This window comes from Rhipicephalus microplus, chromosome 8 (genome assembly GCF_043290135.1).
Source record: "Rhipicephalus microplus isolate Deutch F79 chromosome 8, USDA_Rmic, whole genome shotgun sequence".
Taxonomy (NCBI): Eukaryota; Metazoa; Arthropoda; class Arachnida; order Ixodida; family Ixodidae; genus Rhipicephalus; species Rhipicephalus microplus.
In genome coordinates, this window is record NC_134707.1 from 93,622,269 (window position 1) to 93,635,537 (window position 13,269).

Sequence of the window (13,269 nt, forward strand, 5' to 3'; positions counted from 1 at the left end):
AACACGCATGCGTCAAAGCAACGCAGCGCGGCGGGTACATCTGATTATAAGGCAGGACCGGCGCCTGGCGTGGCAACGCTGGCGTGAAAGGACGAAATGTACGCCGGCGAGTGCGCGCACCGCGTCGAGTCTAAATGTATTGGCGCCTTCACTGTGGCATGTAGTCATGTTCCCACATGACACACATCTCATGATCATGTTCGCTCAAGTCCATATCTTCGTCCTTCATGGCATCACGTGATACCAACTTTGGCATATGTGAAGCTAGCGAAACGACCTAGGTTGGCCAGTGAATTGTTTTTCGGATAAATCACTTTTAGAAGTTTAGCGGGTCGCCGTAGAGCTGAATTATTTCTTTGTTTTGCAGAAAACAAGTGCTCCACAGAAGAGGACAGGCCCATGGAAGGTAAGACATGAAAACGAACTGGCCCAATTATGCCTAATAACGTGAAAAAATTGTGCCAATGTTACTAAAGTGGTGGACACTGCCGAGGAACAGGTCACCAAGTTCGTACTGAATGCCACAACGGTAGGCTTCCAATTGGAGCGTGTTTTAAGGCACCTATTTGTAGTGACACCTGAGCATTCAACTGTATCTGAAATACACCAAGTTTGGCAGGAAGGTGTTAGGTGCAATGCGATTTCTCTATGAAAGTCAAGAAATGCAGATGCAAAAGCTGTGGGCGTATTCACCACAAGCGCACATCGAATTCTACATCCAAAGTTGTCAAATTTCATCGCATATGGCTGCTTCGAGGTGAAACAAGTATGACCTACATTTTTGGGTTTATGTGCTCCTTCTACTATTTATCCTATGAACCCTAATGGCACTATGTTTGTGTTCTAAAGGCTGAATACGTCTTAGATAATGTGTAGGTCATTAAATATGCAGTGCCGTGTTGTGGCAAAAACCAGAACTTCGAAAAATCAAAAAGCAATGCGAAAGTGTCCACGCTGTTACTGCACACATATGGTTCAACTAAGCCTTCTTTGCGAAGAAGTGAGTAACCAGTAGTAAGCGGTGGTTTCCCATGAATTACCAGTGAGAAGACATATGAAGCTATACTTAAAAGCTTGGCATGAACTTTTCCCGTCTGCATAAATTATTATCAGCACCGAACTGCTTCGTGTAAGCGTAAACTCCGTGTTGCATGCGTTGCAGTCAAGCACTCTCACTTTAATGTTCATATATTTTGCTTATAAAACTGCTACCATTCATAGCATAACAGTGAAAATATATGAGAGTTGTCTGTAAATTTAGAGGATAACTACACGAAATAGAGAATTGCGGCCGTATTTGTCAACTTGTGTATGGTAATAAAGCCAGACGGCATGCTTTGCGAGTACACAGGATCCACTAAAATGATGAGGTGCGCTTGCGCACTCGAGCCACCTGGCTTTTCGAACCCACCCAGGCTGGCAGGTGCCATGTTTAGGATGCGCCCAGGTTATAGGCTTCGTTTCAACCAATCTGCTCAAATGGAAGTCTGTGTGTCAAAGACAATCTAGCAAGAATAAAGAAGACAACAGCAAAACGCCTAGAGTGCTTCTACGCTTTTATGAACAATTGCTTTCTTTGCGTTTCATTCTGCAACAGTAGGATGTATTGCTTAGCGCACCGCTTCTTTTTCCTGCTTGCACCACTTTCCTATAAACTACTTCGCGCACAAATATAGCATTTCATGGCAAGGTTATAATTGAAATGAAAACGATTACTTTACCATTCCTAACTAGTAGATATATTCACTCACATTTTTTTTATTTACAAGAGCGTTTTGGCCACTGGAAATACCCTGTTGCGTAAGTTTTCATACGTGAAAACGCCAGTTTAAAATGGCATAAGGGTGTTTGTTTTAGACATGACGAACCCCTTTTAAGGGTGTAAAGTTAATTACGGATTAAGAAAAGTCACGTCACCAAAAGAGAATGCAGAGTTTTTAGGATTGAGTATATCTCTTAGAAAATGCTGATTTGTCGGATTTTATTTGAGTGAGTGCATTTTAGCAGGCTCTAACGGTCATCAAAGCTGTCAAATTTTGAGGTGACAACTTGCCCAAAGATAAAACCAACCATTTAGTCGATATTGTATGCGTAGACGCCTTTTCGCCATGCATTGATGATATCGCTAAGAAATACATTTCTTGTTGTCTTGTCGTTTTCTTCAGTTCATGAATACTGGTGTCATTTACCTAAACTTGACTACGATGAACACATCTGGAATATTGTGCAAAGCAGCAATGAGAACAGAGTTGAATGCTACTGCCAGAACCTTTTCTCAGGACATAGGAATCAGATACCGTGATGCCTGGTGAGTCAACACAGCTACATTCATGCTAATCCTCATTTCTTACGAAGTATTTCAATACACTTCAGTGCTATACTTATCCAGTGCAAACATTCAAGAAAAACAGAAGTCTTATAATGTTCACCGTTTCTATTTGGATAAGCATTGCACTTTTCCAGTAGAGAAGTCTCTGGTTGATAGTATGTGCACTGGCATCCATAAATAAAATGCAAGACTCTGACCAGAATTTTGATTGTAACATTGTAAAAAATACACGAAAATAAAGCTGAAGGACCCAAAGCGTGTCGTATCAGCGCCATGAACTTTGCCCGAAAAATCCTGTCGCTATTCCCACCGGCACTTGTGAAGCCTACTCTTGTGTTTGGCCCTACAATCAATGAGGTCACGTAATTTCGCTTTCTAGCAGAATAATTTCGTCAAAACTGCTGAGTCTTCTCAGTAACACGGGATTCTCCAGCCTGCAATACGTATTATGGCAATGTGCTACAGGGAAAGAACACTTGAGAAGAACGTGGTATGTCGACACGCAAAGTTTGACTTGGAAAACAATGCTCTCCTATAATTCCAAGATCACCCACATGATCGCAAAACAAACTAAGAAGAGATCTAAACTGTACATACTCTCAAAATGAGAGAAGAACAAACATGAAAGAAACACCATTTTCACGTTTTCTTGAAGAAGCAACCTCAGAATCAGATAACAAATGGACATTTGACTAACACAAGCAATCTTACTTTCTGTGATACTGCAGGTGAAGGCATTCGGCGTATATTGTCGATTTAGATGTTGTCATACAGTGAGCTTTCCCTCTGACCCTAATTGTTATTAGACTTTAGTGTCCCTTTAAGGATGAATTATACTTGTTTTGTGTATAAGAGGTACCAGTAGCACCTGGTCCATTTTTCATATTAAGTATGAGTTCTCCTTAGTGTTGGTCATCATTAAAGTATAAACCAACACAACCACGTGACAGTTATTTTGTAAAATTGGTTCGCCTATGCCTATAGAAACAAGTGAAACCAGTACTTTAAGATTACTGAGTTTCATATTACTGATATTGTTTCAGTTACTCTCACGCTTAGATATGTTAATTTTGTTTCTGATATCGAATTTCATTCAATAAATAAGCTCTCACTATCTTTATATTACCCAGCTTCTTTGATGTTATGAAGAACAGGAGAGAGCGCAAGCGGTACATGATTAAGGCGGAAGTAATTATCGCGGAAGAGAGGATGGAGAAACAACGACCGACGGATACATTCGGTTGTTAGTTTTGTGCTCTCCTCTGTTCTTTCTCTGCCCTGTGCCCGGTGCTCTTTGTTTCAGCGCTAAAGGTATTGTCGTGAGACATTTCATTGGAAACGTAGTAATAATTTCCAGTTGCAGTATCGCCAATCTGACAGAAACGCAGATTTCGTGCATAGCCGCAGCCACAAAGAATTCGTCCACTTTCTCGTCCTCTGTCATTGCAACAAGTGCTCGCGTGAAACGTCGCTAACAGCACGAGAATTTTACGAAGAAGCAAAGACAAAGTGACACGGGAATCGGCAAAGGCTATGTATAGTAAGTATCTTGGTGAACATTGTCAGTGTCCCTCCTTTGTATGAATTTGATAATTAGTTTTTTTATATGATAGGTTGCGATGATAGTTTTTGGAGCTTTTTGTGTGCTTGCATGCATGCCTGATGGTTTCAGAGCTACGGTTTAATAAAAGTAAGTTGTGAGTGTGCGCTTTTCTATGTATTTTTTTGTTTTTTTTTAAGTTTACGCCTACGATGTTTTACAGAGCTATACACTAACTAGTCCAACAGCATACGTTACTGGCCTTCCTGTTCTTCCCTACAAAAGCCCCCGGGAGTGAACAGCAGCCATCGAGGCGACTAAGGCCTGGGTAGAAATAAAGGCTGATAATGAACCTTGAGCCGGCTAACATGCACCGTTTCACGACTTGGTTCAGGGACAGGATCGAGACGCGTAAGACCCCGGTTTTCCCACTGCACGGTATACGAGACACGGTAAGCGCATCATTGTAGTTTTCATCTTTGTCATCAACATGGCTAGCGTAACTGCGCCTTTACGCATTGGTACGCTGTATGTACGTGGTCTAGGAACGCGTCGCAAACAGTACCAGTTGAAACGCTTGATGCAAGAAAAAGACCTTGACTTGCTCGCGGTCCAGGAGACTAAAGTTAGTACTGAGGACGCGACCGAGAGCTTGGTAGCAGGATTTTTATTGCGGTACAATGCGTGTGTGAGCTATGCAGCGGGACCATCAGCCGGATGTATTATTTTTGTCAAGAACTCTCTTGGTATTGTAGTGGAAGAGGTCAAAAGTTGCCTATATGGGCGTTTTGTTTTGTGTGACTTTTGTTACGGGAACACTAAATTCAGAGTTATCTGTGTATACGCACCTACAAATTCGAGAGACAGATGTTTGTTTTTTCGGGAAATGCAAGCGTACTTAGAATGTCAGAAATGCGTGATTCTGTTGGGTGACTTCAATTGTGTTTTGACCCAAGAAGATTGCACGTATACTGCTAAATTAGGTGATGAAAGCGTTGGTTTGCTTAGAGACAGCCTTAATAAGTACTTTTTACATGACGTAGCTCTGTTTGCGATGGGTGGTAGTCGCCAACACTTCACACATTTTCAAGGTTCGAGTCACGAACGACTAGATCGAGCATATGTTTGTTCTGAGATAGTACCTTTATGTCAGAACTATGACGTTTATGCTGTTTCCTTTAGTGATTATTGCTTAGTTTCGTTTGAGATAGGTAGAAAGTGCAAAAAGAAGGTTGTATGGGAAACATGGAAACTGAATACTAAGATAATTACGCACGAAAGGTTTGTAGATAAGACAAAGGAGGAAATCGAGAATTTTTTCAAAAACGCAGAAAAGAGTGCCGCGGAAAGATGGGACTTATTTAAGCAAAGGATAAAAATGAACGCAATAGAGTGTGGTTGCTACATGCAGTATCAATCTCGGAAACAGGAACGTGAGCTACGGGCAGAGCTAAATGATTTGGTGAATATTGAAGCAGAAAACCCGGGCTCATTCACACATCAACTGCAGGTTGTCAAAAACAAAACTGAATATCTTGAATAAGATAAATATAAAGGCGCATTTATACGAGCAAGAGCTGAGAGATTCCTCGTGGGTGAAGCCCCGACAAAGCGAGCCTTGTCAGATGAAAAGGCATATGCGCGAGCTCACGACCTACTAGAGATAGAATGGAATGGTAAAATATTGAAAGAACATAAAGATATTATGAAAGCTTTTGAAAATTATTATCAGGACTTGTTTGCTTATCGCGAACCAAAGGAGCCGGGTTTTGTAGATGAGTTCTTGATAGAAATGCCGACACTCAATGCTGAGGACACAAATTATTTAGAAATGTCTATTAGTATAGGGGAAATTGAGAAGGCTATCGATGATCTTGGCATGGGCAAATCACCTGGTCCAGATGGCATTAATGCCGCCTTTTACAAGGCGTTCAAGGAGGATATGGCCGCCGCATTGCATGAGGTTTTTTCAGAGTCTTTAGATCGCGAAACTCTGCCTCCATCGTTTAATCGAGCACACTCCGTGCTGATTCCTAAAGGGAAAGAGCAACATGTTTTACGCAAAGTGACAGGATACAGGCCAATCACGCTAACAAACGTAGATTATAAGTTGTTTATGAAAGTTCTGGCTAGGAGGTTGCAAGGAGTTATATACAAGTTGGTCGGGTCACATCAGACTTGCGGCATCAAGCGTAGGAGCATATTCACGAATATTCATGTTGCCAGGAGCATTTCGGAGTATTGTGACGCGGCGCTTCTAAAAGTAGCTATGTTGCAAATTGATCTAGCCAAGGCTTTCGACATGGTTTCACACAATATACTCTTCATGCTAGCTGAGTACGTATCTTCAGACAGGCGAGAACGACACACCTTGTCACCGTTCTTGCGCGAAGTTGTGTTCTCATATCGTTTCTTAAGGGCGAGGTTTTCGATAGATTACCTAGCTAATGTGAAAAGAAAGACCTTAAGAAAGGCCTAATACAGAATGTTTTTTCTGTGCCCCTGTACCGTTCAAGGTATGAAAAATCATATGTTCATGACGTACTAAAGCGAGTGAAAAACATGTGTATACCACCAAATGTGAAAACCTTCTTTTTTAAACTTCATTCGGGAACCTTGCCAGTAAAAACGTGACTTGAAGAGAGAGGGATGTATGTACCATGGGGAAGCAGCTGTCTCCTGTGTAACAAACCTGAGACCATTGAACATGTGTTTATTGATTGTAAGAACGCTAGTTTCTTTTGGGACATTTTACAGAGGACTTTAAAGAAAGATTTACCTCTTACTTCATATGGAATTCGTTTTGCCTTGCGATAGTTCTGTGCAAAATTTGGATGTTATATTTTTACTTGGTCTTCATTCGGTTTGGCGTAGTATGCTATCGTACAGACACTGTGATGTGAGAGTTCTATCCTTTAATGAGTGTTTCGTGTAAGCTGTTATAAAAGTGCGAGATGTGTATAAGACTACCAACTGTGTTGAAGATGTAATATCTTTGTTTTACGCGTTATCACGCATGAAACACGTGTGATACTGATTGTCATATTAGCTTGACCTGTAGTCAAGAAGGCAATAAAGAAAAAAATGCACCGTTTCACGACTGCAATGGCTCGGGTTGCGGGATAGCGTCCAAAGAAGTAGTTGAGAGAGGACGTGCGGTCATTAATTTGGTAGGGGCCGTCATAAGGGGGAACAAGCTTCGTTGAAAGTCCAGAACTGTGGTGGGACGGACAACCAGGCGAGTGAACTCGTCACGAAATGTTTGCAGCAACGTCACTGTCATCTCGGAGCTTTTCACGACCATGGGCGTTGCTCATGAGTGTACGTGGAAGCTGCCTGCACTCCTCCCCGTATTCGGCCGCTTCAGACACCGTCGTGCACTCGAAAGTGTCGCGTCGGTTCAGAAGCAATGTATCCATAATGCAAGACAGTTCTCTGCCGTACTGCGAAAATAACGGTGAAAAGCCAGTGGTAGCTTGTATGGCTGCGTTGTAAGCGTATGTTACGGATGGCAAAACAGTGTCCCAGTTGTTATGTTCGGACATAATACATAGGCAACATGTCGCCGAGAGTGTGGTTGAACCTCTCCGACAAGCCGTTAGTTTGCAGATGGTGGGCTGTTGACTTGCGATAGACGATTCTGCATGCAGAGACGAGGTATTGTATTAATTAGGAAAGGAACACGCGTCCTCAGTCGCTAAGCAGCTCCCGTGCTTCTCAGCGCCGAAGAACAAAGGTCCGCAAAATGAAGAATGCATGGACTTTGTGTGCTGTAGCGGCCAGAAGTGCAGCAGTGTCGGCGCAACGCGTCGGATGACCGACTCCTACAACGGCATATCGGTTGGTCACCGGAAGAGCTGCAGGCAAGCGGGCCATATACGTCTATGCCAACGCGATCCAAAGAACCAGCTGGACGAGGCAAACTTTGCGATTTGGCAGAAGGCCGCTGGCGAACTTTTCGTCGCTGGCGTTACATGCAGGCACGAATGCACTGACGGTGGAGGAATACATTCTAGGCCAGTAGAAGCCTTGCCGTAGTCAAGTATTCGTTTTGAGAACACTGGCATGAACGTTATGAGGAGCAGCAGGAAATTGTTCACACATTTTAAAACGCATGTGTCCGGGAATTACGAGTAGCAACTGGAGACCAACGGGTGAATAGTTTCGTCAATAAAGGACACTGTTGGGCACGAAAATGGTAGCGGCTTGGCGACAAAGCGTACGAGAAAGTGAAAGGGTTGGATCCTCGAGTGAGTTGAGTAGAGCTGAAAAGGTGGGAGCCTTGCGCTGCTCGACAGCCATTTTGGCTGCGTCGGTGGGCAACAGAGATGCTAAGGACATTGATGTGGAAACCACATCGAAAGGTATCGGCAATCGGGAAAGTGCATCAACGTCAGCGTGCTTCTTGTCTGATCTGTAGACAACGGAGTTGTCATGCTCCTGTAAGCGAAGCGCCCTTTCTTTGAGGCAGCCTGATGGTTTTTTTAACGAGGACAGCCAGAAAAGGGCGTAGTGGTCGTCAAAAAGACGACCATATAGGTATACATATGTACAAAATTTGACGAGAGTTCAAATGACGGCTAAACATTCCTTTTATCTGAAAGAGAAGTTTCTTTCTGTCTTCGTTAATGTGCGGCTGGCATACGCCACAGTATGCCACTTCTCACTACAGTATGAACAGATTGGTTATTTGAATGTCCGCTTGCTAGTGTGACGATTACGCTGGAGTAAAGCATGATTTGACCACTAGTGAAGCTTCACTGACTACCCATGAAACCAATACTAATGCAGAAATTGGCGGCTTTACACCGACTCTACTTTGCAGTCTGCAATCCTGCGTTACTTAACTCGGGTCTAGGCACCGTATGAATTTTAAATTTTTTCTTATTGTATACCTTTAATGCTCAAAAGCTGAAGATCACGCTCAGAATAAATGTAGACCTTGTTCATGTTAATGGGATAATGTACTCCGTTTTTTTGCAACTGTGGGAAAACAGCAATGCGTGTGGTGGCAATGCCTATATACTGAATTCACAGAAGAAGGCTCTTCAATCACCAGTTTAATCCTACAATAATATGTGCGAACGTTCTAGCCAAAAATAATGCATTAGGTTAAAGTGTCTGAACTTTGAAGTTCATCCTTCACTCATACAACGTTGTGGTATGGACGTGCTTCCTTCTCCATTAGCATCAAATCACATTGTTCAAGCAATCAATCTAGAACAAACGTTGAAGCATAATCTGGGCTTTCCAAGGCGCGCCAGCACACCTTACTACGCAAGAGAACAAACATTATTGAAGGACAATTAATAAATTTGAAATTGTGTTGGCGTGAGCCTGCGGATATTTCACTGACTATGCCTTTTTTTTCTTATTTCGATGTATAGCAATCGGCATATTTTTGGTATCTGGGGAGTCCACATTGTTCGGGCCTTCCTCAGAACTGCTTCACGTGGAATCATCTTTGTACCTCTCCGTAAACGTGCGACTGTCTCCACTGTTGCAACGAGAAGCCTGGCAAAGTAGCAAATGGAAGCTCCTCCTAAGAAACAATGGCACGCCTGCTTTTCTCCTGTGAAAAACGCGACCTAGTTTCCACTGAAACCACATTCACTAATAAATGCGAAGCATTTCTTAGCGAACTTCAGCGACTTAGAGCGTATCTATCTATCTATCTATCTATCTATCTATCTATCTATCTATCTATCTATCTATCTATCTATCTATCTATCTATCTATCTATCTATCTAGCTGCCTATGACTTTTTGCTCTCCAGGGTGTTTCGATAATGATATCGTTGCCAAACTTGTCGTGGCATAACAAGACTGTATGAAGAACAAATTTGTTTAGTCATAACATGAAAATCATGACATAAATGACATGAATGTCATGATTTTCATTTCATGGTCCTGCAGCTTTCGTGGTGGTTTTGTTCATATGGCATGTTGGAAAACTGGTATGGCATGACAAGATTGCATGGCGAACACAAGCGACAGACCATAACATTAGATTCATGACATGCATGTCATGTAACATGATTACTTGCCACGCTTCTGAAGCGCTCGCGGCCGTTTCGCTAGCGTCACATATTGGGTATTACGGTACTGAATGGATGACAAAGGTATGTGACTGGTGCAAACATGATAATCGTGAGATGCGTGTCATGTAATAACATGACTACGTGCCACGCTCATGATCCGCCAGTGGCCGTTTCGCTAGCTTCACGTATACCAAATTTTATATACGTGACGTCAATGGATGACGAAGGTATGTGACTGGTGCAAAGATGATAATCGTGAAATGCGTGTCATGTGAGAACATGACTACATGCCCCAGTCAAGGCGCCAATACATTTTGACGTGACGTGGTGCACGTGCTCGCCGGCGTTCATTTCGTCGCGTCCCGTCGGTGTTGCAACGCCAGGCGCCCCTGCCATATGCTCGCAGGCGCGCGCCGCGCTGCGTTGCTGCATGCGCGTTTCATCGCGTCTGGCGTCCCTCCGTCATGAAAAGAGGGAGACGCAATGTTGTCTGGGCAACGCATCGGCGTGAAAAACAGCATGTCACATTTTGCGCCCATTGCCGTCGGGCTGCGCAGACGGATGCCAGCCGCGCCTGGCGTCAGATTATAGAGTGCTCTTGTTTTGCTAGCGTAGCGTTGCTGTGCCCAGCATGCGTGCACGTTAATGCTACATCGGAGTATATTAGGCCCTTCATGATGCGCTTGCGGCCGTTTGGCTTGCTCCACATGTACCAAATTTTGTATTACGTGACGTCGATGGATGAAGAAAGTGCATGACTGGTGCGAACTGGATAATTCTGACAAGCGTGTCATGTAAGAACATGACAACATACCACACTCATAGCGTGCTTGCGGCTGTTTCGCTAGCTCTGCATATACTAAATTTGGCATAACAGGACGTGTATAGATGACGAAGGTAAAAGACACATCCAAACTTGATAGTCATGACACGAAGTCATGTACGGCATCATTTACCTCAACCTCGTAACATTGTGTTGATTTCAACGTGGCATATTACCCTTTCACATTCGTGCTTAGCATATTATCAATTCCCACTGTACGTGAGATTTGCCAATTTTTTTCGCTACATAAAGCATTGCACATATTTGTGAATATTTGTTCGTTGCTACTGTCAATATTATCATGTTTGCCAGATCAGCAATGACACCATGCTGAGCGAAATTCACCTGAGGACACCCAAATTATTCAAGTGAAACCAGTGACGCAATTGCTCGTGCATATCATGTCTGGGTACGAATGGCGGGACACATGGATGGATAAGAGGACGTCACCTAATGGCATGAATGCCTTGGCCACGAAACATTGTTTGAACTAGCCGAATGGCGTCTTAGAGTTCAGAGGAAAATGCTCTAACACGAAGTCCGACTTTGCGATATTGAGTTGACGCGCATCTATTCGGTTTACACTTATTAACTTTGCTGTCTCACCAGAGGCCACTCGAGCAAACTTCCAATAATTTATACAAATTTATCTTCAAGGCGTAACGTGTCGCTCATGTGATATTAAATGCGAAGCATTTCTTAGCGAACTTCGGCGACTTAGAGCGTATCTATCTATCTATCTATCTATCTATCTATCTATCTATCTATCTATCTATCTATCTATCTATCTATCTATCTATCTATCTAGTTGTCAACGTCTTTTAGCTCTCCTAACTGTTTCGTTAATGGCATCGATACCAAACTTGGTGTGGCATAACATGACTGTATGAGGATCATGACTAGCCATAACATGATTATCATGACATGTATTTCCTAAACGTCATGATTTACATTTCACGATCCTGCTTCTATTGCGGCGGTTTCGTTTACATGGCATGTTGAAAAACTGGTATGGTATGACATGACCCTTGATGAACACAAGTGACAGACCCTAACGCGGAAATCATGACAAGTATGTTATGTGTGTCATGACTACACACCACATTCATGGTGCGCTCGCGGTCGTTTCGCTAGCTTCGCATATACCAAATATTACGGGACGTGTGTGCATGACGAAGGTATATGAGGGATGCAAACCTGATATTCATGAGATGCTTTTCATGTTAGAGTGAGGCTATATGCCACGCTCATTATGCACTCGCGGTTGCTAGCTTAACATATACCAAATGTGGTATTACGTGACATGAAAGGATCACGAAGGCATGTGACTGGTGCAAACATGGTAGTCAAGAGATCCGTATCATCTCAAACATGACTACATGCCATGCTCATGATGCGCTCGTGGCTGTTCCGCCAGCTTCACATATACAGATTTGATATAATGGGACGTGAATAGATAACAAAGGTATGTGACTGGTGCAAACATAATAATCATGAGATGCGTGTCATGTAACAACATAACTACGTACCATGCTCATGATGCGCTCGTGGCCATTTCGCTAGCTTCAAGTATTCCAAATTCGGTATTACTAAATGCTAGCGGATGACAAAGGTATATTTCACGTCCAAACAGAATAATCATGACATGCGTGTCATGTCTGGCATATTTCGCGTTCGCTTCGTAGCATTGCGCCCATTTTTAGAGCGACCTGTCAACCTTCCTCCTTCACGCTTCTGATATCATCAATTTCCACTGTACCTGGGTTCTGTCAACTTTAGCTCGATTTTGTAACGTGTAGCTGAATAACAAATGTAACAGAGTCATTTTATCTTCAGCATCATGCTTCTAATAACATCAATTTTTAAGTTACGTCGACTCTGCTGAACTTTAACTTTAGGATCAGGTACATGAACAATACTCCCACAATTAGCATCTTTGTGTGACGTGAGCTATCGGTAGGAGTAGACCGCAACGTTGCCAAAGATGCCGGAGATGACGAGGTTGGTTTCCACGCCCACATTTGCTGTGCACTCCCGTGAGAGGAGCAACAACATTTTTGTTTTGCGTATTGCTCCTGCTGCACTTACCAAAAAACAGTTATGTCATCACCAACAGTAATGCTATTCCTTGTTAACCAACGCCGCTACAGATTATAAAACCACTCTTTTTAAGTGGAGTGGTGCTTTCGTTTTGTTTAGTGTAAAGTGATATTTAAGCTACCATATTTCTAAGTTTTAGTGATGCACTCCTCGTATGAAGTGTTTTCCTATTTGTACCTAGAAGCGACTATGTTTAAATATTATTAATTTAATTTCGATATATTTTACCTTCAAGTTTATGATGTGTCATACATTTGTATTGTGTTTCGCATCTCTTATAGAGATGCGAAACACAATAAACAGAAATTTCTTTTTCTGAAAAGTTATCTGATGCTTTGCACTTCAAAAAATTGGCCCGAATTTACATGTTACACTGTAAATGCTGTCGAAAGACGATAGCCTTGCGTCTGAAGAGAGTGAACAGAGAGAGAGAGAGA

General features: G+C 42.7%; 1 protein-coding gene across 1 annotated transcript in view; it reads left to right on the forward strand.

Annotated features, from left to right (window-relative positions):
* The first annotated feature begins 370 nt into the window (after nt 1–370).
* The window catches only part of LOC142761790 (uncharacterized), a 48,501-nt gene continuing 35,602 nt past the window's right edge, over nt 371–13,269 (forward strand). Inside the window, exons 1-2 of the mRNA XM_075870685.1 lie at nt 371–406; nt 2,166–2,308. Coding sequence (XP_075726800.1) covers nt 2,169–2,308 — 140 coding nt within the window. The 5' untranslated portion in view covers nt 371–406; nt 2,166–2,168. The remainder of the gene's footprint in view (nt 407–2,165; nt 2,309–13,269) is intronic.